Source organism: Gorilla gorilla, chromosome 2 (assembly GCF_029281585.2).
Source record: "Gorilla gorilla gorilla isolate KB3781 chromosome 2, NHGRI_mGorGor1-v2.1_pri, whole genome shotgun sequence".
NCBI classification, from domain to species: Eukaryota; Metazoa; Chordata; class Mammalia; order Primates; family Hominidae; genus Gorilla; species Gorilla gorilla.
Genome location: NC_086017.1, coordinates 24,665,575 through 24,692,043, shown reverse-complemented (window position 1 = coordinate 24,692,043; position 26,469 = coordinate 24,665,575). Strand labels below are relative to the sequence as shown.

The 26,469-nt window shown below is 48.6% G+C and overlaps 1 protein-coding gene across 1 annotated transcript in view; it reads right to left on the bottom strand.

The window, feature by feature from the left end:
* FGD5 (FYVE, RhoGEF and PH domain containing 5) overlaps positions 1 to 26,469 on the bottom strand; it is a 124,215-nt gene that overhangs the window by 55,259 nt on the left and 42,487 nt on the right. Inside the window, exon 3 of the mRNA XM_031009545.3 lies at positions 15,346 to 15,478. Within this exon, the coding sequence (XP_030865405.3) occupies positions 15,346 to 15,478 (133 nt within the window). The remainder of the gene's footprint in view (positions 1 to 15,345; positions 15,479 to 26,469) is intronic.

Sequence of the window (26,469 nt, the reverse complement as noted above, 5' to 3'; positions counted from 1 at the left end):
CGCACATTCATTCCCCTTGGGAAGCACTAACTCTGCAGGCTGACCTCAGATGGTGAGCCCCAGCTTCCACACCTATATGATCTGGAAATAGACTGAGATTATGTCTATAAACAGGAAGGATGGGCTGGGCTGAGACAGATGCCTGGGCCTTCTGCCACAAGCAGGCTCCTGCTGGGTGGCCCCAAACCTGCCGGATATCAGACACAACTAGTGGCTGGGATCCAGAGATGCAAACACATGCTGTGGCGGCCTGACGAAATAGACGGGGGAGGCTGTGAATGTGCAGGCATGGCTGGCAGCGGTGGCCCATGGCAGAGCAGAGGGCACTCAGCTGGGAACACCTGCCTCCTGGTACAACTCTATACAAATCACTTTCAAGGTCAAGCCTCAGTTTCCTCATATGTGGACAAACTAACCTCTAAATTCCCTTCTGTGCTGAACCTTGTGTGTTACTAAACTTAAGGAGCCACTCGTCAAGTGAGTGATCCACTCTAGTGATGAGAAAATCACTGCTGAGAAAGTCACTGCATAGTGTTGTGGTTAAAAGCATGGGCTCTGAGGCCAGGCACAGTGGCTCATGCCTGTAATCCCAGCACTTTGGGAGGCTAAGGCGGGTGGATCATGAGGTCAAGAGTTCGAGACCAGCCTGGCCAACACAGTGAAACCCCGTCTCTACTAAAAATACAAAAAGATTAGCTGGGCATGGTGGCGGGCACATGTGATCCCAGCTACTCGGGAGGCTGAGGCAGGAGGCGGAGGTTGTAGTGAGCCGAGATTGCGCCATTGCACTCCAGCCTGGGTGACAGTGTGAGACTCCGTCTCAAAAAAAAAAAAAAAAAAAAAAGCATGGGCTTTGGAACTAGGCAGTTTCCTGCCTCTAACTCTTATTTGTTGAACAAGTCATTTAGCTCTCTGTGCCTCAATTTTCTTACCTGTGAAATGGGCACAGTAGGAGAATAGTATCCAGCACATATGCATGTCATAAGGATCAGATGGGTATCTACATAGAGAATCTCTCACACTTGGAACTGTGCCTGGCACACAGCAAGCACTATGGAATTATTGGCCATCATTATCCTTGTTGTTTTTGTCACTGAGGTGGTGCCAGGAACAAAACCAAGTAACCAGGGATAGAAGAAGAAAAAAAAATTTATAGAATCGAGTAGGGGAAAGGCCTTAACTGCAAAATGAAGGCTGGGCCACTCCTCTGACAGTAGCAGCAGAGACAGTGGAAAGCAAATGGACTCTGGAATCAATCACATCCATTTCAAACCCAGCTCCAGCACTGTTCCATGGTATGACCTCTGGCGAGCCCCTATCTCTGAGCCTCAGTGTTTTCATCTGAGATCTGGTAGAGAATAACCAACCCGGTCTCACACACTGGCTTCTTGAGGATGCCTTCCTGACTCAGGGCCTCTGCATGTGCTGTTCCCTCTTCTTGCAATGCTCTTCCCCAGATCTTTTCATTTGTATTTTCTGGTTCTTTCAGGTCTCTGCTCAAAAGTCACCACCTCAGCACAGTCATCCATGACTGCCTGACCTAAAGAACACCCCAAATCATTTTGCACCCCGGGGTTTCTCCATCTTGGACTGTTGACATTCTGAAGAATAGTTTTTGCTGTACAAGCTGTTCTTATGTATTACAGGATAACTAATGGCATCCCTGGCTTCTACCCACTGGATGACAATAGGAGCCTCCACTCCCTCAACCCCCACTGTGACAACCAAAAATGTCTTTAGATACTGCCAAATGTCCTAGGGCTTGGGGTGATGCAAAACGTCACCCCTGGTTAAGGGCCCCTGCCCCATTTTTATCCTGCTGCGCTTTTCATCAGAGCAGACACACATCAGAGCAGCCTGGGCTTGTCCCTCTGCACTCAGGCTTCCTTACTCCGGATCCTCAGAACGTGGCCACAATGCCACAAAGACAACTATGCTGGAAGTCAAGATGCCTGGATCCTCCCCCAAACAAGGCCATGGGTGGCTGTGTGACCGTGGGCGAGCCCCTCTCAGATGCCTCCGTTTCCTCATCTGGCAAACAGGTGGGTGTTCCTATCCTGCCAGGATGAGATCAGATGATGGATGGCAGCCGTCACACCATACCCAAACTTCTGGAGTTGCCATCATTACCACTGTTACAGTCTCCAAGCTGTCGAGGACAGGCTTTTGGTAGGGTCCAGACACGGGCCCCTCTGCACGTCCCACCCAGCCCCTCCTGCCAGACGTGCAGATTCTGGGTGGGACGCACGGGGCAGTCCTGCTTCAGTGACTCTGCGATGATGGATGTGTCTTCGCCAGGCGGCCAACGGGGAGGCCTGGCAGGCTGTGTGCCAGAGGCACGCAGAAACTGCTTCTGGGCGTTGCCCAACTGGGCCATTTAATATAGATGTTTGTTTAACCAGGAAATGAACTCCGAGGCTGACGGCAGCGTCCAGGGACAGGCTTCTGGGAACAGGGCTCCTCCCAGGAGCTTGGGGTCTGGGGGTGCCAAGGCCCATGCTATTGCTATGGCATTTCTCAGGCTGAAGCTACGGGTGTTAACATCAGGCCACCTGCCCCTGCCTGAAGCTGTCCCCAGGGCTACCGGCCTCCTCCCTGGTCCCCAGCAAACCAGCTGGTTCAACACTTGGCTATTCTGGGACCCGGGCAGGTCGGGAGGGGTAGTTCTTCCTCCAGGGAACCTCAGTGTTAGACAGTGGGTCACACAAAGAGTCAAGAATCCGGGTCCTCTGTCTCCATGCCTTAGTTTTTCCAACTGTAAAACTAGGTGCTCAGCCTCCTTCTAGGACATCAGTTCCCAAAATGCAGCCTGAGAACCTCTGAGGTATGTAAGGTCCTCCCTTTTCCAACTACATATCTGTATGAGCCTGGATATTATTCATTTAAGTCAACCAAAACAATTCCAACCAACTGAGTGGGGAAGTGGATAGGTGAATCCAGCTACCTTCTGTTCAGCCAGACATTAATATTTGTAAAAATGTAAAAATGTCACTCTTCTCCGTTTTTTCTTGATTGTTTTAGAAAACGGAGTTTTTTTTTTCTTTTTGCATAAAAGTGCCACTTGTATTAACATGTAATGGGTTTGTTATTTTAAAATGCATTAAAAGATGTTTCAAAATTTTCTGATTTACTCTCTAATGTGGTAAACATCGCAGAGATGTGATTCACAGAAACAAAAATTCTTTGGGGCCCTCAATCATTTTTAAGAGGGGAGGTGGGTCTGAGACCAAAAAGTTTTGAGAACCACTGTTTCAGAGGTTGTCACACAAAGACAGCAAAGGGTTGTGGATGGAAAAGCTCTTCATAATCAGTAAAGAGCTACAGGGGAGTGAGGCATTAGCATCACTTTATTATTACAGAGGCCAGGGAACCCCAGGCCTTTTGGCCTGTCCCTCAGGATGGTCCCCAAGTATGCCCAGGGTCCACACAATCCTTCCCCACCATGTCCTACCTGTGGGAGAGGAAGGAACAACCTCAAGATGCCTATCTCGTTGCCTCCCCTCTCTGTGTACAGGCCTCCTGGGTCCACACCTGCTCGGCCTTTAAGATGGCGCAGCCTGATGTTAACAGCCACCTCTTTCTTTCACTGGTCTCTGCCAGTCCTTTGCCAAGCTCCTTGCCCCCAAAGCCTCTGTGTCTGGCTCGGCACACGCCCCCATCAGTTCACACCTGTCCCCCTGCACCTGTGGTCACTGGGCACTCCAATCTGAATGCCCTGTGCTCACCTCCTTGAGACCTCCCTCCTCCTCAGATGTCTCTCAGCAGTGTCTCCCTCCACTCCCTCCAGCCTGGGCCTCACCCACACTCCACACTGCTCTGCCTCTGAAGTCCAGGCTTCCCACTCCTCATCTTGGACCCAAGCTCTGACCCTCCCTGTACCCTTGACTGGCCTGTCTCTCATTCACTCTGAGCTCCAGCCTCCTAGCCATTCCCACAGCCTCCTTCTGTCACCTGCACCCTTGAGTGGCTGCAGAGGCTCCCAGTGCTTACAGAAAGGGGCCCCTGTGGCTCAGCTCAGGGCTGTTCCCAGTCCCCTCCACCACTCCTCCATGCCACGTGGAGCTCCAGGTGATCCCTTAAGCCCACTCTATTTTTTCCTACCTCTGGGTGTGTTTGGTTCACACAGTTTCCTGTGCCCAGAATCCCCACACAGCCTCAATAAACATCTCTAGGTCACAGGCTACATCTGAGGTGCCCCCGATGCCCCATATGCGCCAGCCTCTTCAGCCACGCAGCCCCCCTAAAATAACCCACATCCATACACAAGGAAGGGGCCACCTTCCATGGCTGTTTCAAGCCCTGGGGAAATTTTCCTTGTGAGTCTTCCATGTGTTGAGGGTCCCAATGAAGGGGCCAGCTGGAGTATTCTGAAGTCACATCTGGAGACGGGAGAGTGCTCAGAAACCCAGATACATGGGGCACTAGGCTCCAGGAGAACACAGTCTCCAAGTCCCCTGGGGACCACTGGGGCAGGCAGGGAACACAGGTGGGGGTTTCCAGCACAGCCTTCAACAGCTGCTGGAAAACTCAGAGACAGGTACTCAGGGAGAGGTGGCTCACTCTTTATCCCAGCTGTCACCAGGAGCAGGAAGAGGAGGCGGAGGAGAGTGAGTGCCTGCCAGGACAAGCGAGGGGAGAAGGAGGGACCCAACAGTGGCCCCCTGGCTTCCCCAGGACCAGCTGGTCAGTTTCCAGATCATGCTGACTAGTCCAGTTCCTGAAGTTAGGCTGGTGTGAGTGTGGGTTTGGCCCAGCTACTTAAAAGACCTTTAATTTTGGAGAGATCTTTGGTTCTGGCTACAGTGTGTAACAAATTTGCAGAAGCAGCATGCTATCTTGGAACACCCTGAATGGGGAGGGATCAGGAGGCCTGATTTCTACTCCTGACTTGGCCTCCAACCTGCTGAATAGCCCTGAGCAAGGAACGAGTGACAAGCTGCAGTTTTCCTTCCAGTGATCTCCTATGTCACTGAAACTTTGTTGAACAGTAGCTTGCCACCTCTCCCTCCCTCCACCCCCGGCAACCACTATTCTACTCCTTGCTTCTGTGAATTAGGCTATTTTATTTTTTAGAGACTTAGGGATCTCATTCTGTCACCCAGGCTGGAATGCAATGGCACCTGGGCTCAAGTGATCCTTCAGCCTCAGCCTCCTGAGTAGCTGGGACCACAGGCATGCATGCCATCACACACAGCTATTTTTTTTATTTTTTGTAGAGACGAGGTCTCGCTATGTTGCCCAGGCTGGTCTCCAACTCCTGGCCTCAAGTGAACCTCCTGCCTTGGCCTCCCGAAGTGCTGGGAACACAGGCATGAGCCACCATGCCTGGCCCTATATTTTAGACACCTCATGTAAGTGCAATCATGCAGTATTTGTCCATCGGTGACTGGCTTATTTCATTTAGCATCAAGCCCTCCAAGTTCATTCACATTGTTGCAAATGGCAGAATTCCCTTCCTTTTTATGGCTGAATAATATTCCATTGTATACACAGACCACATTTTCCTTATCCACTCACCAAAGGATGGGCATTAAGAGTGTAGATCTGGCTGGGCGCGGTAGCTCACACCTGTAATCCCAGCACTTTGGGAGGCCAAGGCAGGTGCATCACCTGAGGTCAGGAGTTCAAGACCAGCCTGACAAATATGGTGAAACCCCATCTCTACTAAAAATACAAAAATTAGTCTGGCGTGGTGGCGTGAGCCTATAGTCCCAGCTACTCGGAAGGCTGAGGCAGGAGAATATCTTGAACCCGGGAGGCGGAGGTTGCAGTGAGCCAAGATCATGCCACTACACTCCAGCCTGGGCGACAGAACTGTCTCCAAAAAAAAAAAAAAAAGTGTAGCTCTTACGTTAAACGTTCTTGCCACAGTGAAAAGAAACAGTGGTCTCTAAATGCTCCTTTCAGCTCTCTCACCTTCTGGAATCCTAAGAGAGCGGCTGTGATTGTGATTAGCAGCTCCCCATGTTTGATGGCAAGAAAGGGCCAGTGCTGGCTCAAACAAGACACAGCCCTCCCCATCTCAGTTAATTCCGGAAAGGTCCATCCATGACTTCAAACAGCCGGCTAATGGCTGGATTCTATGCCTTCATCCCATCTGTTCTTGCCTCCTATAAACTTTTCTCCTCCTTTCTACTTAACTACGTCCTGCTCTCTTCCAAGGAGCACTTAGGCCTCACCACCTCCTGGAAGCCTTCCTGACTGCTCTGACTCTTACAACATAGACCCCTTCCACTGCTCATGGTTTAGTTCACACAGCTGGGCATGAGGGTTGCCCCTGAGACCTAAAAACAAAATCCTAAACTCCTCAACTGACTGAACAAGCCCCCTCTTGATCAAGGGGACCCCAGAAAAACCTTAAAGATTGAGTTCCCAGTCATGACGTGATGGGAGGTTGGACACACATCATTATACTCCTTCCCTCTTTCAGTTTAGACACAACATCTGACCAGCACTAATGTTAAAATAGAGATCATAAGACTTGACAGAACGGAATCTGTGGCAATATGATGCCAAATTATAAACAAGACCTAAGGCTGTGCCAGGCAAGGGTTAAGCCATGCACCCCACACTTAAAGAATGAATTATGTTCTCACTGCCATGTGGTTTTTCTTTTTCACCAGCAGCTAAACAAGCACTGGCCTCAAGATAAGCAATGTTGAAACAATTACAGCTCAGCCACCATCAGACACTGACTGACTAAGCCCCCTGTTTTACCAGCCAAGCTACAGCTTTGATTGGATTGATTGGACAAGAGACTGATTTCTATGACTTTCTCCTAATAAGAGACCACCCACCATGGACTGGCTCTGGCTGGTTTGAGGAGGCTGTGCACTGAGTGCCTTCATGCCGCCCCTGCTTCGTCTTTTGACATATAAGGCCTAACTGTAATACATTTAAATGTTAAGTCTCCACCCCAAGGTGAACATGGGACACATGCAACATGCATGCTTGCTTATCACACGTGCACACTGTCTTCTTTTATGAATATCCACAGCTCCTCCTATAATTTGCTGAATATGTAAACTTGTCCAACCCCTGCAAGCATAAATTCCTGTCTTACCCCTCCCTCCCTCAAACAGGTGCTTTGAGTACCTGCTTTGAGCACCTGCTAAAGGCTTTAGCCAGAGGCTACACTTCCCAGCCCATGAGAACAGCCACCTTACAGGCTGTAACCCCTTATAAGAAATAAAGTCTCTTCTCCAAATTTAAAGATCTTGCCATTTTTCAGTTAAATTCCATAACCCTTCCATCTCATGTGCAACCTTGGTTTATTTTTTTAAAGTGTGACATACAACATTCAGAGAAGTACATAAAATATGAATAGAAAGTTTAAAGATCATCACTTGAATTGCTTTTTCATTCTCCAACTCAACTGTTAAGTTCCCCAAAGTTGGGACCCCATTAGCTTCTTCTGTGGCATCTCCCAGAGCCGAGGGCACCACAACTGCTCCACATAGACTGGGTGATTGCCGCACATGGGCCAGAGTTCAGACTTAAGTGAGCACACGTGAGTCACTGAGGATCTTGTCAACAGACAGATCTGGGTTAGGCAAGTATGGGGTGGGACCTGGGATACTGTGTTTCTAATGATCCCCCAGATGCTAGGGTGCTGTTGGTCCACATATGGCACGTTGGCCATAGGCCATGAAGAGAGAGAGTGGGTGACCACCGCCAAGTCAAGAAGGAGAAAGCAAGACTGAGTATCACCTGTGGCCCACATCCCAAACACTAGGGCAAAGGGCATGTCTGAGACTGCCCTTTTGACTGAGGAAACTCAGCCACAGAACAAGCTGTCCCAGGGCCAGGGGATCCTAACCTGCCCAGCCCTTTGGCCCTGGCTGCCTTCAAGCCCCCCAAGGACCTCAGCAAGGTGTGTGAGGCATACACGTACCCACAACGCCCTCCAGAACCTTGGAGCCCCTCTTCTCTCCCGCCCCCTCTGAGTTGTGTCTGCCTCCCTCCCTCTCCTCTGTCACCCGCCTTGCAATGTCTCTTGTGTTACTGTACTGAAATGCAGCACTCTCTGCATGGCTATGGGGGAGCCAGGGTGAAGCAACAGGAATATTAAAAATGCAGGTTGGACTCCCAGCTCCATCACTCACTGTGCAGAGTAAGTTACACAGAACCAAACAAGTGTTTTCATTTTATTAAACTGTCAGACATTCGAGTTTGTTTTTCTTATGTAAATGTAGGAACTGGGTCTAATGTATTCATTTGTTTATTAACTTATTTGAAGATATTCATTGACTATATCTTAATGTACTAGGCAGCAAGGACGCACCCATGAACAGGATAAACGCAGCGTCTGCCCTCCTGGGAACGACTGCCAGGGAAAGGCAAACGATGGGCAAGAAAACAGAGGAATGAAGAACAAGACTACAGCATAAGGAAATAGCCAGGAATGCTGCGACAGAGCATGGCAGAAGATCTAGGAGCCCTCTCTGAGGAGGTGACATTCAAATTGAGACCTGTAGCCAGCCAGGCAAAGGGCAGGGAGCATACTTCTGGTGGAGGAAACTCCAATGGCAAAGGGTCTAAGGTGGGTTTAAGGAGCAGACAGAACTCGTTTTGTACCTTGCATGATGTCTGGTCGAAGAACTAGGTGTCTACTGAATTTTCTCTGATCTGTGATTAAGACATGGCAATAAGAAGATGACACGTCAGGAATTCAGATCTTCCACATCGGGTGCTAACATCCAGAATAGCAAACACAGGAAGCAGGCAGGCCGGGGATGGGAAGAGGATGAGCTCGGTATGGGATGTGTTGAGTTTGAAGCATCTGTGGGGCTTCCAAGAAGGTCCCTAAAGGGCACCAAGAAGCTCAAGTCTGGGGTCAGGCCAGATGGTGTGCTTCGGGATGCCACCTGCGTAGGGCTGGCCATGGCTGGAATGGGCTGCTGGCGAAGAGGGCACAGAATGAAGGATGGGGGCTGGGGGCGGTGGAGCCTTGGGAAATGCCTAAGACAGCAGAGTTGACAGAGTTGCACAGTCAGAAACGAAGGAGAACCAGGAGAGGACTGTCAGGCAAGCCCAGGGAAGTGGATGTTTGTTCCCAAGGAGGTGAGGCCACCAGGGCTGAGGCTCAGGGCTTGTGTAAGAGGGGTCTGAAGTGGACGGCGGAAGGGGGCCTGGCTCCTGGGTATCAGGAGGGTTGTGCAGCACCAGCGACAGCAGTAAGGGAGGTGAAGGAGTGAGGGAGGCTTCAATATGGCCATGGCCTGAGGGAAGACCTGACGAATCTCTCCAGCTCCCGCTCCCCCTTCTTTCCCCAACCTCACCTTGCTCCAGCCACAATGACCTCCTAGGCTCTGGCTCACAGACTCTCCCCGCCCTCCTGCCCTTACACTGCTCTCCTCTGCCTGGAAGGCTCTGCCCTAGGGCTTCACAGTGCGGGCTCCCTCATGCCATTCAGGCTCCCTCATGCCATTCCGTTCCCTCACAGATGTGTCTTCCTCATCCAAGAGCCCCTCCCTGGGAATTGGAACCCTTCTGCACTATTGGCAGGAATGTTAAGAGGGTGTGGCTGCTGTGGAAAACTATATGGCAGTTCCTCAAAAAACTAAACACAGAATCGCCATATAATACAGCAATCCCACTTCAGGGCATATACTTACAAGAACTGAAAGCAGGGTCTCAGAGAGATCTGTGCACCCACATTCACAGCAGTACCATTCGCAACAGCCAAGAGGTGAAAGCAACCCATGCATCTGTCAATGAATGAACGGGCAAACAAAATACAGTCCACCCATACAATGGAATCAAACTCAGTATTAAAGGGGAAGGAATTCCAACCCATGCTACAGAGTGGATGAACCTTGAGGACATTATGCTAAGTGAATAAGCCACTCACAAAAGAGCAAATACTGTAGGATTCCACTCATGTGAAGTCCCTAGAGTAACTGAACTCATAGAGACAGAAAGTGGAACGGTGGCTGCCAGGGGATAGGGGATGAGGAATGGGGAGTCAGTGTCTAAAGGGGGCAGAGTTTCAGTTTGGGAAGAGGAAAAAGCTCTGGAAATGAATGGTGTTGATGGCTGCATGGCAATGTAATGTGCTTCATGCCACTGCACTGCACACTTAAAAATGGTTACGATGGTGGATTTGATGTTATGTGTATTTTCCCACGATTTTTTAAAAATGGAAAAATGAAGGCATTCTGTGTCTAAGATGCCCCCACCCCCAATCCCAGGAGCTCTGTTCCTCACAACCATAGCCAGTTTTGTTTGTTTGTTTGTATTGTTGTTGTTGTCTTAAGAAAGAGTCTTGCTCTGTCGCCCAGGTTGGAGTGCAGTGGCACGATCTTGGCTCACTGCAACCTCTGCCTCCCAGGTTGGAGTGCAGTGGCACGATCTTGGCTCACTGCAACCTCTGCCTCCCGGATTCAAGCAATTCTCCTGCCTTAGCCTCCAAAGTAGCTGGGACTACAGGCACGTGCCACCACACCCAGATAATTTTTTGTATTTTCAGTAGAGATGGGGTTTGACCATGTGAGCTAGGATGGTCTCGATTTCCTGACCTCGTGATCCGCCCACCTCAGCCTCCCAAAGTGCTGGGATTACAGGTGTGAGCCACCGTGCCTGACCGCCAGTTTGTTTTTTATAGCACTTGTTACCACCTAATCCCATCTTAGGAGTTTTCTGGTTTACCTTCCATCCCCTTCTCTAGAATGTGAAACTCCAACAGGGCAGGCAGGGACTGGTCTGACTTGTCATTGCTGTGTCTTCAGCCCTTGAAAGGGTGCTTGCATGTTGGTCCTCCCTGACAATGAGGCAGGCACAGAGTAGACGCTCAGTATATACTTAATAAATAAGTTTCTGTGGAAGAGGAGGAGGGACTGGGAGTAACTGAGTGAAGATACAGACAGAAGAGAGGCAGACAGTGGAGGAAGTTCATGTTCACTAGGAGATGAGTATTGTTTTCTGGGAGTGGGAAGCACAGGCTGTGGTTCAGAGTCCCTTCCCCGGGGCCCAGGAGAAGCAAGCGTTTGCAGTGGAGCCAGTGTGCAGCTGTGAATCTAGCTCTAGAAGTCCATAGCACAGAGAAAGTGCATGGTGGTGTTTAACCCCAGCTGGGGACTGGTCCAATGGCAACAACCAGGGCTCAGGTGGACCCTTTAATTGGGGGCGGATGGTCAAGGTGAGGCTACAGGTGCAAGGACCAGGGACACCGGTCAGCCGGCCCGGCAAGAGCAGAGCTCTGGGCATGTGGGCCCGGCTGGGCAGGAGCAGACCTGCCACAGAGGGCGTGACGACAGGAAGGGTCTGTTTCAGAAACAGGCCAGACTGGGAAACAAATGTGGCCATGAGACTCAGGTGAGGGAGGGGGTCCCTGGGAGGGGCTGCTGGCTACTGGGCTGGTCTCGGGGGAGCTGGTATTTAGCCTGAAAAGGCCCCATTAGACTCATTGTCAGGGAGGGCCGACACGTCAGCGAGTCTTTGAATGTCTCCTTTCATAAGGAGAGCTATTTTTAAGTCTTTCTTGCTTTCCTTCTCTCCCTTCCTCTTTCCTTCCACCTACAGCCTTTGTGTGTCTACGAGTGGGAGCCAGGAGAGGTCAGACATGTGGGTGGACCAGTGGGGCTCAGCCTCCTGTCCTGCTCCCAAAACCTCTCCTATCATGACTTGGCTGCTCCAAAACATCCAGGAAGGGTAGGGCTCACCACTGCACCCCCAAAAACACCTCCCGGGGCCCACAGGGTGACCACTCCTCACTCACACCTTCCCTGGTCTGCTCTTCTGAGGTGGTGGAGACAGAAAATCTTGCTCCCACGTCCCACACAATGTGACTAGGGCATGGAGATGAGAGGTCTCTGCCTTTTGGAGAAACTGAATTCTAAACCGCAGTGGAAGACAAATGAGGATGGAGACATGACCCTTCTCCCCACCCCCACCCTACCAAAAATCTTCCTGCAGAAAAGTGGGGAAGGTCAGTCACTTGGGAAACCTCCCTTCCCATCTCCACAGTGGTTCCGTGGTTGGGGAGCTCTGGGCACCAAGGGTGGCCAGGGAGTCTGCTGTCTCAGCCTCTTGGGGGACTGTTACATGGTAGTGGATATGGAGATTTAAAATATGCCTGCTCTCTGGTCCATTGATTGCCTTCTGGGATCTACCCTTCAGAAAATCTTTTATGTGCATAAGGAGGTGTGTGAACAAGTTCACTGCAATGCTGACGGAACTAGAAACACTGTAAGCATACTGCAGTGAGGAGATGGCTAAATAAACCATAGCACATCTGGAAAATGGAATACTATGCAGCCAGAAAAACATTTAACACAGAACTCTATGTATCAATGTGGGAATACCTTTGGGATATTACTGAAGGAACCCAACTAAGTTACTTCAGGTTTCTTATAGTTTGATATCACATATGTAAAAATAACAAACCCACAAAACAATACACTGTGTGTTTAAGGGAATGGGGAATAGGAATGAGAGTTCGAGGGGACTTTCACCCTCATCTCCAGTGATTTACATGTTCCGTGGTAGAGCATGCCTTGTGCAATTAAAGTGTAGGTTTCGACTTCAATTCTGGTGTATAATGCAAGCCTCATAAAGAAGAATGAGGGGGAGGAGGGCACGGATGTCCAACTCTATAGCTGATGAGAAGTCTGGACTCTGGAGAGTGAACTGACCTGCTGGAAAGATGAGCCTAGACTCACCCACCCCCTCCCTGCTCTTGGGATGACCGGATGCTCCTGCCTCTGACCCTGGCCTCGCTCTGGCTGGCCACAGGCTCTGCCTGGCTCTGGCCCCCGCAGGACACATGAAGGACCCCTGTCCATGGCAGGGCTGCCCCAGCTTCATGACCCCAGTGCATCACTGCTGAGTCCCGGTTGAACTTGGGCAGGTTGCTTCCCTGTTCAGGCTCCTAGTCTCAATCAAAAGCTCTGACCTTTGTATGCTTTTTTACTGAGTGGCAGGCATTGTTCTAGGTCTCCTTAGACTTATTTACCTTCGTAACTATTCTGAAGCAGGTACTATTACTACTGTCCCAACCTTACAGATGGGGAATCCTATGAGCAGAGTGGTCAGGAAGTTGCCCAAGTCACTCAGCCAGCAAGGGACAAAGCTGAGTCTGAACTTCTTAGTCCCTAGGCTGCTCTACCTCTTGCTAGCTCCTTATTCCTGGGATTGTCCAAGCAGTGGCCGGGAGACCAGATCCTGGGTAATAGCCAATGTCCAGGGCCCCAGAATTGCACATTCATACCTTTAGAATGGTTCTGAGCAGGACAGGCCCTCTCTTTCCATACTCCCCCTCTGTCTCAAGGATTCAGAAACAATAGATAATTACTGCACCCCTACTGTATGGCCGGCACGCTCACATTTGTGTTCCCATTCAACCCTCCCACAGCCCCGCAGTTACTATTAGTGCTCTCTTTCAGAGATGGGGAATGACTGGCCTGCAGTGACACAGCCGGAAGAAGAGACATGGGGGGTCCCAGAGGAGGGTTTAACAGAGAACTCAGTGACCATGGTGGGGTACATCACAAGGCGGGGGGGGGGGGACTCTGAGGTACAGAGAGTTGTACATGGTGGGCTCCACTGCTCCATCAGCCCTCCGACGTTCTCGCGGCCAGTACCCAATTCCTGGTTTCAGGGTGGGGACCAAATCTCTGATGGCAACTATCTCTTTCTGCTCCCAGATTCCATGACCTCAGGGATGCCCAGAAAAGCCAAAATCATCTCTAAATGGGCACGACTAACTCAAGGCTCTCCTCCCTTCTCCACAAGGAGACAACACTCCTTCTTGGGAGAGGAGGAGGAGTGGAGAGGTCAGAGAAGGCCCACAGTGACAGACAACACTGGACTTGGAGCCAGCCAGAGCTGTGCTTGAGACCTGACCCCTTCATTCACTAGCTGTGTGGCCTTGGGCAAGTTACTTAACCTCTCAGGACCTCTGTGTCCTCAACTGTAAAACAGGGATAATGGTGCCAACTTTGAAGTTGTTGTAAGGAGTCAAGGAGATGGCAAACATGGACAACCTCAGGACAGTGCCAGATACGTGGCTCAGTACCTAGAGAGGAAGAGGCAGCGGGGAGATGAGTGAGAGGGGAAGGGGACGGGGAGGGTGTGAAGGAGCCACTGGAGGGAGAAGGGACTGCGGGGGAAGAGGCAGGAGAAGAGGGGAGTAACTCTCTTGAGGGCTCCTGTAGAACTTGGTAGGCAACTTTATGAAAACACAGTCCAGAAGAGATCAATGGACTTTTAAAAGAAATCACCTTTGTGGAGAGAAAATGAGACATCCCCATTTGGCCAATGCTTGGTAAGTGTCAGGCACCTGTGCTGAGTGCATTCCCTTGCAATGGTCTTTAATCAATGTAGCAAAACTAACCTAGGCTTGGAAGGGGAGGATGATGGAGAGTGGGAGGCAGGTGCAGAAAGAGGTGCTGAGGTCTGCTGGGAAGCGGGAGAAGCGGGCGCTTCACTCTTTGCCTCTCCAGTCGCCTCTCAACATGCAGGCATGGCCTGGAAGATGGGTGGGATGGGTGGGGGCATTTCACCCTTCCTAGCCCATTTCCCTGCAGTGGTCGTGTCCCCCGCAGAACAAATGTCTGAGCCCCATATCACCCCGTGATGTTTCCTGGGATGCCACCTACCAGTCACATGCCCTAGGCCCGTTCTTCACCTCTGCCCATTTCTGCAAATGTATATTGTGGGAAAGGATTCATGACTCTGAGAAGGGGTGTATGGAAAGGCTGGGACTTTGTCAGTGAGTGGGGGAAGGCCGGCTCACCATGAGTGTCCAATAGAGAGTGTATATTATCCCCATCAGCACTGATGCACCCGTGCCCAGCAATGAGGTCTGGGTCTTCACTGTGACGTGGCCCCCAACTCACCATCAGCCTCTAGACAGCAACCTCCCTCCAGCAACTCCATCCCCTCACAGCACTGCTGCAGGGCCAGGGAAACCAGCTTTCATCTAAAACTTTTCAGTTCACAAAATTCCCTTACAGCCTTTAACACATCTCACCCTCATGATTTCCACCTCACAGATGAGGAAACTGAGGCCCAGGGTGTCCAAGGTCATTAGAAGATAGGCTGGTCTTCATTCAAACCAGGCAGCTCTATTCCACATCAACCACAAAGGCTCCAGAAAACCCCAGACTTCATCAGACTCCAGTGGATGCCGGCATGAGCAGTTGCCCTTGCATCACCAAGGCCGGTCCCCAGAAGGCGATGCTTCCTAGAGCCCTGATGGTGCGTGTCTCAGCCCCTGCATCCTGCTGGGGCCAGCTATCTGCAAACAGCTCCGTCCGCACCAAGAGAAGGAGCAGATCTGTTACAGCCATCTCTCCACCCTCACGTCTCCGATGCCCATGGCCTACCTGTGGGGTGCCCTACCTTGTGGGTGACACTGGGGTCTCTTGAAGCACTGTCCTCCTCCTCCGAGCTTCTCTGCTCTTCATCCGACGTAAGGTCCTCTTTGGGGGCTGCCGACGAGATGGGACAGACTTTGTAGGGCTCTGTGTAGGCGCTGGGTCAGAGCAGGGGAAAGAAGGGTTAGAGCTTTTTGTTTAGCATAGGCAAAGTGAACCTACCAGGGGTCCCATTCATGCCATGGGGACAGAAAACAAGTAGTAAGACTCAGGCACAAACTTCCTACTTCCCCACCCCCAGCCACACTGGCTTCCATTTGGAGCCCTGAACACACCAGGCTCTTGCTGCCCAGTGCCTTTGCACACGTTAAGACAGACTCACTTCCCTGCAGACAGGGGGCAGCCTCCCCTGCCAGAGGAAGGCCCGAATCACTCAGGATGCGGGCAGGAGATGTTGAATCTGGGTGGTCTGGGATCTGGACTGGCCTGGTCAGGCGGCAGGGTTAGTCCTTAAGGTGGCCGTGTGCTCTGGGCCTGAGTAAGGGATGCAATGATGTGGTGGACAGAATCCAGGACATGTGTTCCAGCCCCTAGTCCCAGCCTTGCCATCGGCTAGATTGCAGACAAGACATAGCTCAGGGCATCAGTTCCCACTCAGCTGCATAGCAACAAGGATTCCTGTCTCACCTTCTTGGCAGGTGCTGTGAGCATCACAGCTCATCTAGGTGTGACAGTCTCATATCTCTATGCCTGTGACTACTCTCCACAGGTGTTGCCAGTAAATAATGAACATAGCAGTCAGCACATATTCACTGACTGTCTGCTTTAAGCAGGCATGGGCTAGGCATCGAGTAAAACACTGGTGAGTGAAGCAGACATGGTCCCTGTCCTCAAATGTGAACAACTCGTGCACAATCACAAACTGTGATCCCCACAGCGGGGGCTCTCAGCCCTTCTCTCTACACAGCAGACTGATTATTCCACAAAAGACTGCCCTTCTCCTGCCCAAAAACCTTCAGTGGCTCCCTCTTGCCATTGGCAACGCGGCCCCAGACAACTCACAAACCTTTCTTCCTACTCAAAATTTGGTCTTATTAAATCCTTACCAAATACTCCTGCCCTCTGGGAATGCCTGGATGAGATACTGGAATGACTGACGGATGGCAGGACGGAAGGGAGCAGCCACTTCCTGGACTGCCTGGGCCAAGCTTTCCCTCAGGCCCCGGCCCAGGCAGGGGGAAGTGAGGCGGGTGGGGGACATCAGGGGAGGAGAGACAGCCTTAGGGAATAGCTGAGCTAGGAGCCTATCCTGGAGCTCCTCAAGTATCTTTCATAGGAGCCAGAACCGCAGGTACCCAACCCCAGAGTACCTGTAGCCTAAGCAGCTTGGGGCTCTGCCAAGGCCAGAGTAGGGTCCCCTGCTCCACAAGGGGCTATAGGGCCAGACAGAGCAAGGACAAGGTGGCCTGTCTCTGCCTGGGCCTCCACTGACATAATGGGTTGGAGGCGGGGACTGTGGCTGCACACTTGTGTACAGAGGCAAACCCAGTCCTCACCAAGGTTGAGCCACGACTCAACCTACTAGCCAACAGGCTACCCTCTGGTCAGACCTCTTTCTTCTTCCTTTTCAAAAACATTGCCTTCTGGCCTTCTCTTTCAAATGACGAGGTGTTTTAAAACAAGCCATATACCTACTACCAAGGTATACAAAGAAATAACACCCCGCCAGGCTTGCTGAGGTGTGCCAAAGCCTCCCTCCTGTCTCAGGGTCACCTCCACCTCCGCTGCAAGTCACCGTGCTGCCAAGGGCCACAAGCTCCCTCCACTGAGGAGCGGTCCCCAGCCTAAAGGTCAGGGACAACTCACCTGTTCGGCAGAGCTCAGGTCAGGCTCAGTAAAGTGACTGCATGGACTGGTCTCACAAAACCCTCACTCCCCTCCCTCCAGAGCTGCCTGCATCAATTTGCAACCCTTTTTCCAGCAGACTTGGAGTGGAGTCCTGCCCTCCTTCTGAGAGAAACAGCCACCTCAGGCAGCAGGAGCAGGTGGTGCTCTATCCAGGATAAGCAGTAAGGATGAGGGATGCAGCAGTTAGCAGCACGCCTACCACGCCTCCTCCGCATCCAAAAGCAAGGTGCATGCCAGGCAGAAAGCCAGAAACCCGAGTGTCTCCTAGCACAGCCACTACGTGAGCGTCAGGCTTACCTTCCTCCCAGGCTTACCTTCAAATACCTCCCAACCATACATCTAGCATCTCTAGCACAGCCTCTGCTGGCCAGGCCACCTGAACATCTGTAACTGGTGCCTTCCTGAGCTCTCTGACTTCACCCTGGCTGTCACCCAATCTGTTCTCCACCCAGTGGCCATAGTGACCATCTCAAAACCCAATCTGATCGTGCTGTCCCCTGGCTTAACTTCTTCAGGGGCATTCCAGGGCTGCTGGGATTTGGCCCCAAGAGCTCAGCCTGTCCAGCAAGCCTGCGGGACCTGGGGAGGGCAAGGCGGGCACCCTCAGCTCCTGCTGCTGCTGCTGTGGTCTCCCCAGCGTCAGATGCTGCTGGGCATCACAGAACCTGGGGGCGCTGCCTCAAGCCAAGCAGGGGGTGGTTTCCATGAGTCAGAGCCATGGGTGATATGGGGGAGAAGGCTCACGGAAGCCAAACCCCTGGAGAGGGGAAGGAGATAGCTCGAGGTCACGCGGCAAATCTGAGCTGACATACACTGCCTCTGAAGGTGCCTCTCTCCATGCTTGGTCCCTTTTAGAGACCTGAAAGCAGATGCAGTTGGGCCTGTCACTGCAGTGATATGTGGAGTTGGGTCTTGGGTGGGCCTTTGCTTTTGTTGTTATTTTACTTCTGAAAGTCACTGAGTGCGGAGATGAGAGCTCATGCTCTCGAGTTAGGCTTCCTGGGTTCAGATTCTGGCTTGGCTATTTGTTGGCTGTGTTTAACCTCTCCAAGCTTCAGCAGTGCTCAATTCACAGTGAGTTACATAACATCAGACATTCAGAATAGTTCCCAACACATGACAACTCAATAAACGTCAGCTTTCTTCACGATCAGCTCTGTATTCTCCTGTCCCTTCCTGTCTTTGTGCTTCCCAAACCCGAGCCACTCCCCCGTCTTCAGCGTGGCCGTTGCTGCCTCCAGCTGTTCTATCATTTGCCTCATGTTTTCTTTAAGTTAACTCATTTATAACACTTGCTACCAACTCTGGCCTCATCCTAAGTGATAATACCTGTGAGGTCATATGCTGTATTCTTTTAACACTGTATTTTGAAATGTATTATTATTTTTAGATACAGGGTCTTGCTCTGCTGCCTGAGCTGGAGTGCACTGGTATGATCATAGCTCACTGCAGCCTCAACCTCCTGGGTTCAAGCAATCCTCCCGCCACAGCCTCTCCAGTAGTTAAGGACTACAGGCACACACCACCACGTTCAGCTAATTTTTAAATTTTTTTTTTTTTTTAAAAAGGGGTCTCACTATGTTGGCCACACTGGACTCTAACTCCTGGGTTCAAGCAATCCTCCCACCTCAGCATCCGCAGTAGCTGGAATTATAGGTATATGCCACCACACCCGGACCCTTTTAACACTTTAAAATAAACCGTATAATTATTAAATTATAATAACGTGTTTGACTAAAGTTATCTTGCTCACATTGGAGGTGCACAGACCTCACAGATGAACCTGGTTACTTCTGATCCTCAATTCAGCCTCAGCCACGGCAGTCGTGGAGCCCATGCAGATGGCCCTCCTCTTATTCTACTTCTTTATCTGATTCTGTTTTCCAGAAAGATCACTAAAACAGATGTTAGGGGCAAAGGTTCAGGCGCTCTGATATTTCTGGCTCATTTATTTCACTGTCCTATATAGGAATTATGAGTACAACAAATGGGGATAAGTCACCATTAGAAATGTGCTGGTTCCTGCCTTCAGGAAAGTGAAAGACGTTTAGGCTCTCAACACTTAAAGGAAGCCCCCTTGAAGCCCAGAGAGTGGACAAACCAGACTCATTGATGGGGCCATTGGGCCATGGTCCATGACAAGACATTCCTGTGGGCCACAGCCACGGCATACCTAGGGGTGTCAAAATGTGGACTTGTGGGGCCTCATCCCCTGCCAAAAGCCAAGCCAGTCCCACTCCTGTCATTGGGCATTTCTTCCCATTCCCTGCTCCCAGATGCACTTCCCCTCCTCCCTTGACCCCCTCCTGTGTTTTGAATTTCTGTTCACTCAGAATTGTAAATGTTTAGTTGTGACCACGACGTATTGTTTGGGTCAGTGTCCCTTTCCAATGCATACTAATATATTATGGTTATTATATATGAATATATTTAATGACATGGAAACAGTTGTTGATTTTCTAAGTTTCTTTCCCTTTTTGCAGGGGAGTGGTTCGAGTTGTAATGGACCCAGATGGAACTTGTAATGTGGGCCACACATGATAGAACCAAATTCAGATATCACTAAATAAAATCTTGTACACTGAGCTGTAAAAACAAAACAAAACAAAAAAGAAATGTGCTTTTACTGTTGATCAAGGGGTACAAAGTTTCAAACAGGCATAAGGAATGGGTTTTGAGACTACTGCACAGCAGGGTGACTGCAGTCAATAATAAGTATTACATATTTCAAAATAAGAGTAACCTTTCTTCTTTCTTTTTCTTTTGGGTAAGGGTAACTTTTCTTTCTTTCTTTCTTTCTTTTATTATTATTTTTTTGGGGGGGGGGTCTCGCTCTGTCACCCAGGCTGGAGTGCAGTGTGATGTGATCTCTGCTAAGTGCAATCTCTGCTTCCTAGGTTCAAGTGATTCTTGAGCCTCCGCCTCCCGAGTAGCTGGGATTACAGGTGCAAGCCATTATGCCCAGCTAATTTTTGTATTTTTTAGTAGAGACAGGGATTCACCATCTTGGCCAGGCTGGTCTCGAACTCCTCACCTCAAGCGATCTGCCCGCCTCAGCCTCCCAAAGTGCCGAGATTACAGGCACAAGCCACTGTGCCTGGCCAACTAACAGTAACTTTCAAATGTCTTACCATAAAAATGATAAGGCGATGGATATGTTAATGACCTTGATTTAATTATGCCACATTGTATACATATACTAAAACATCACATTGTACCCCATAAATGTATAGGATTATGATTTGTCAATCAAAAATTATAGTAATACATTTTTAAAGGTCTAGAAATGTCTTTAAAATATGCACTTCCAACATGAAAGAGCAAGTATGATCCAATGCCTTTGCAGAGTCAATGAAAAAATGGCAGCAACAGACCCTATCTTAAACAGAAGTCAGCAGTAAAATAAACAAATCAAAACGTTCTGATACTAAAACCAAGGCTGTCAACACGGCTGCTCCCATTGACCCTGGTATTGCTATGAGGTTGATCATACACAGGGCAAGGAAACACCTCTGAGAGATAGATGTTAACCTCTTCCCAAATGCTCTGACAGACCTGGCAGAACTGTGTCCTGGGCAAGTAACCACGTCTTCCCTTGGGGAAAAAGACTGGGAACACTTACATATCATATCTATCTCCCCAGTCTGCCAACAGAAACCTCCGAGATGAGTACTCTGCTCAGTATGGTCAAAGGAAGCCTGCAAGGCTCTATATTTTCAGCTATCTGGTGCCTGCCTGGTTTTTCATTCATTCAAAAAAATTCCTATTACGAGCTGTCGGTTCTAGACTCTGTACTACAGGTACTGAGGGTACAGTGTCTATAGTCTCTCTAGTAAAAATGCCCATTATAATCATAACTGGATGAGGTGTTATCGTCAGGTGGATTCTTTGAGCATACCAATATACTACATATGAGAAAGCCCTCTAACCCAACTACCTACCCATCCACTCATTCACCCATCTATCTATTCATCTGTCTAGCTATCTATCCATCCATCCATCCACCCACCCACCCACCCGCTTCAGGACACTGGACATCTGACCATCCACTCACCCTTCCAGCCATCCTTCCAACTACTCACTCAGCCATCCATCCTTCTCACCCATCCCCTCACACTCACTCACCAAATACGGCTCAGCTTCTACTTCATGGAGCTAACACATGGAGGGATCAAAGATGACTCAAGTACTCTCTCTGGCTTCAGACACAGTACAGTGCAAATTACTTCTGAGCCCAGAGAGAGTACAGAGCGAAGTCTTCTGAGCCTATCCTCTTCACCTTTGCACTGTACTTTGCACTGTACTCTGGGTACTTTACTGTACTCTCTGGCCTCAGAGGTGGAGAGGGTGGGCTCAGACAGACTGCCTGGGTGGAATCCCAGCTGTGCCACTTCAAGCAAGTTTCTTAATCTCTCCGTGTCTCAGCTTTTTTTTTTTTTCCAGTTTCATCTATAAAACAGGGGTGAGAGTAATATAGGTATAGATTATTTAGAGGATTCATTGAAATAATGCAACAAAGGCACTCAGAAGTGGCACAAAGAAGGTCCTCATTAGATATTAGCTAGTGGTGGTGTTTCCATAGCCTGACAGCAACAGACGAAATAAGTTTATCAGAATAGCCCATCAGAACAATGAAAATGCAGACTGCCCCATCCTTCCATCAGCTGGTATCTTTCTGCTCTCTAGCGGACACTAAGGGTGGTTCAGAACCAGTAGAAAGGCCCCCATCTCTACAGTACCTTACGACTTACAGGCAACTTCATATCTGTTTCCTTGCTGAAGTCTCCCGGTTGCCCAGGGCTCAGTGCCTTTGTTTTCTCAAGCCCCAAACCAGGACCAAGGATCTGAAACTTTGCTGTATGTTAAGTGAGGAAGGACATTTGAGAGATAGTTTGGAGGCCAAAAGGATGAAATTTCAGTAGGGCTCAGTGGCTCAAGCCTGTAATCCCAACACTTTGGGAAGCTGAAGCAGGAGGATCGCTTGAAGCCAGCAGTTCAAGACCACTCTTGGCAACAAAATGAGATCCCGTCTCTAAAATAAAAAAAAATTAGCTGAATGTAGTGGCTCATCCCTATAGCTATTAGCCTCAGCTACTTGGGAGGCTGAGGCAGGAGAATTGCTTGAGCCTGGGGGGGGTGTAGGCTGCTGGTCACACCACTGCACTCCAGCAGCCTGGGTGACAGAGCAAGGCCCTGTCTCTAGAACAAAAAAAAAAGGATGACATTTCTAACCATTATTTCAAGAGTTTAAAGGACAGAAAAATCATTTGATAATATTCAACATCCCTTCGTGAAAAAAACTCTCAATAAATTAGGTGCAGAAGGAAAGTAACTCAACATAATAATGGCCATATATGATAAATCCACAGCTGACATCTTACTGTTAGCTTTTATCTTTTCCTCTAAGAACTGGAGCAAAACAAAGGTGTCCACTCTCACCACCATTCTTCAACATACTACTGAGAGTCCTAGCCAGAGCAATAAGGCAAGAGAAAGAAATAAAAGGCATCCAAATTAGAAAGGAAGAAGTCAAACTGTCCCTGTTTGCAGATGACATAATCTTATATATAGAAAACCCTAAATATTCTACCAAAAACCTCTTAGAGCTGATAAACTCGGTAAAGTTGCAGGATACATAATCAATATATAAAAATCCGTAGCATTTCTATACATGAACAATAAACTAGCTGAGAACGATTTTTCAAGAGCTACAAAAAAAAATCACAATACTACATTTACAAAATTTACAATAGCTACAAGAAAAGCCCAATCTAGAAATAAATTTAATTAAGAAGGTGAAAGACTTCTACAAGAAAAAACATAAAACACTGATGAAAAAAAATCAAAGAGGATACCAACAAATAGACATTCCATGCTCATGGATCAGAAGAATTACTATTGTAAAAATGACAATACTTACCCAAAGCAATTTACAGATTCAACATAATCCCCATCAAAATACTAATGACATTCTTCACAGAAACAGAAATTAAAATTCTAAAATTTACATGGAGCCACAAAAGACCCAAATAGCCAAAGCAATCCTGAGCCAAAAGAATAAAGCTGGGGGCATCACATTACCAGACTTCAAAATATACTACAAAGCTATAGTAACCAAAAAAGCATGGCACTGGAATAAAAACAGATGCACAGAACAAGGGAACAAAATAAAGAACCCAGAAATTAATCCATATATATACAGACAACTAATGTTTTGACAAAAGTGCCAAGAACATTCATTGGAGAAAGGACAGTCTAAATGGGTCTGGGAAAACTGAATATCCATATGTAGAGGAATGAAACTAGATCCTTACCTCTCATGCTATAAAAAAATCAACCTCAAAAGGGATCAAAGACCTAAATGTAAGACCCAAAACTATAAAACTAGTAGAAGAAAACATAGGAGAAATGCTTCAGGGCATTGGTCTGGGAAAATATTTTATGACTAAGACCTCAAAAACACAGGCAACAAAAGTAAAAATAAACAAATGGGATTATATCAAACAACAAAGCATCTGTACAGCAAAGGAAACCATCAACAGAGTGAAAAGACAACCTACAGAATGGGAGAAAATATCTGCAAACTACTCATCCGACAGGGGATTAATATCCAGAATAGATAAGAAACTCAAAGGTCTTAACATAAAAAACATACACACACACAAAAACCCAATCTGATTAAAAAGATGGGTAAATGATATGAATAGACATTTCTCGAAAAAAAAACATACAAATGGCCAACAAGTATATTTTTAAAATGCCCACATCACTAATCACTAGGGAAATGCCAATCAAAACCACAATGAGATATCATCTCACACCTGTTAGAATAGCTATTATCAAAAAGATGCAAGATAACAAATGCTGGCAAGGATGTGGAGAAAAGGGAACTCTTCTACACTGCTGATGGGAATGTAAATCAGTAGAGTCACTATGGAGAACAACATGGAGATTCCTCAAAAAACTACAAATAGAACTACCATGTGATCCAGCGATCCTACTACTGGGCATTTATCCAAAGGAAAGAAAATCAGTATATGGAAGAGACATCTACACCTCCATCTTTACTGCAGCACTATTCACAGTAGCTGAGATACAGAATCAACCTAGGTATCCAACAACAGATGAATGGATAATGAAAATACATACACAACGGAACACTATTCAGCCATAAAAAAGAAAGAAATCCTGTCATTTGTGACAACATGAATGGGATTGGAGGACATTATGTTAAGTGAAATAAGCCAGGAACAGAAAGTTAAACACTGCATGTTCTCACTCATATGTGGAAACTAAAAAAAAGCTAACCTCATAGACGTAAAAAGTGGAACAGAGGATACTAGAGGCTGGGAAGGATAGGAGTAAGGTGAGGATAGGGAGAGATCTGTAAAAGAATAAAAAATACAGCCAGATAAGAGGAATAAGTTCTAGGGTTCCGTAGCACTGTAGGAGGACTACAGTTATCAATCATATATTATATAGTTTCAAATAGCTAGGAGGAGGATATTGAATGTTCCCAACACAAAGAAATGATCAACGTTTGAGATGATGGTATGCTAACTATCCTGATCTGATCTATAAATTACATATATCAAAACATCACTATGGACCTAATGAATATGTACAATTATTGTCAATTTAAAAAATAAAAGAGGGCCAGGTCTGCTGGCTCACACTTGTAATCCCAGCACTTTGGAAGGCTGAGGCGGGAGCATTGCCTGAGCCCAGGAGTCTTTGAGATCAGCCCTGGCAACATAGCAAGACCTCCCATACCTACAAAAAATTAAAAAACTAGCTAGGTGCAGTGGTGCACACCTGTAGTCCTAGCTACTTGGGAGGCTAGGGCAGGAGGATCACTTGAGCCCAGGAGGTCGAGGCTGCAGTGAGCTATGATCACGCCACTGCAGTCCAGCCTGGGTGACAGAGTGAGCTCTTGTCTCAATAAATAAATAAATAAATAAATAAATAAATAAATAAATAAATAGGTAAAAGAAAAAAAACAAAAAATAAAGGACTAGTGGTCAGTTGTGCCCTGAATGGGATCTTTCCAGGAAATTCTGGGCATGTGGTCATTACAGGAGTAATATGGTCCCACCACTCAATAAGTTTACCTGGAGAGTCACATTCTGGGAAAACGGGAAAAGGGCCAGGTGGTCAGCATTGTAAGTTTAGTGACCAAGTAGCCCAGAATGTTGGCATCACACAGAAAAGAGTCACTGTGTGACCTCAGGCAAGCCACTCAACCTCTCTGTTTCTTACCTATGAGGTGGTGATAACTACGGAGGTTCACGGTGGGAGTCAATAAGAACACAATGGTGAAAGCGACCACGGCCTGACATACAGCAGGTCCTTTCTGGCCAGCTCTGAAGAGCCTGCAGAAGGGCCAAGTTCTAAACCCCCCGCCTAGTCTCCCTGGGACTGTATCCACCCTCTGAGTCCACTTGTGCTGTAAAGGGAATATCAATTAAAGCTGCTCAGAGGCTGTTACCTTAAACGACCTTCCAAATGTCCTTCCAAAGGACTAGGCTCCAAATGAGCCTAGTCCTTTTCGGCAGCCTAGAGTGGTAAGAGGATATGTGCCTCCACGTGGGGAGATGAACGCTATGTAACCCGGCCTGGTGCTGTCCAACTCTGACCATTTAATTCCGTCCTACGTAACGCTCGTTGGGAGCCATAACTCTGAACACAGCCAAAAGGGCCTAATAACTCGTAAAAAAAAAAAAAAAAAAAAAGGAACGCTTTTCCCCCTGGGAATCTTTCAGTGGGCACTCCAACCTCAAATTCCATCCTCACTGGTGTGGAGATTCATGCAAATGGGGCCAGATTGCAGACGTAACTTCTCCCAGCCCCTCCCAGCCCCTCCGAGACAGGCTGGGACCTTTCTGAAGCTCACCAGCCCAGCAGGGAGGGGAACGGGGCTTCGGGGCTGAGCTCTCTGGGAGCTGGAAAGTTTGAAATGTAGGAGACAGGCTGGCGAGAATGAGTATCCCAATTAGCAGAATAGCTGGAAGAGCTTGTAAGTGGGCGGAGGGGAGGGCTGGATACGGGATAGGGATTTCTAAACCCTCAGACATTCACTCCACTCCTTTGCTGAATCCTTCACCCCTCAGCGCCCCAGCACCTTCCCAGTACTAAACAGTCCCTCCAGGACTTCCCCTGGTGACCCCTTCTGCTCTGATGCTTCCTTGTCCTCACAGGGACATTGCAATCTTTGCAGATGGAGCTATCATTTGCACTGTAA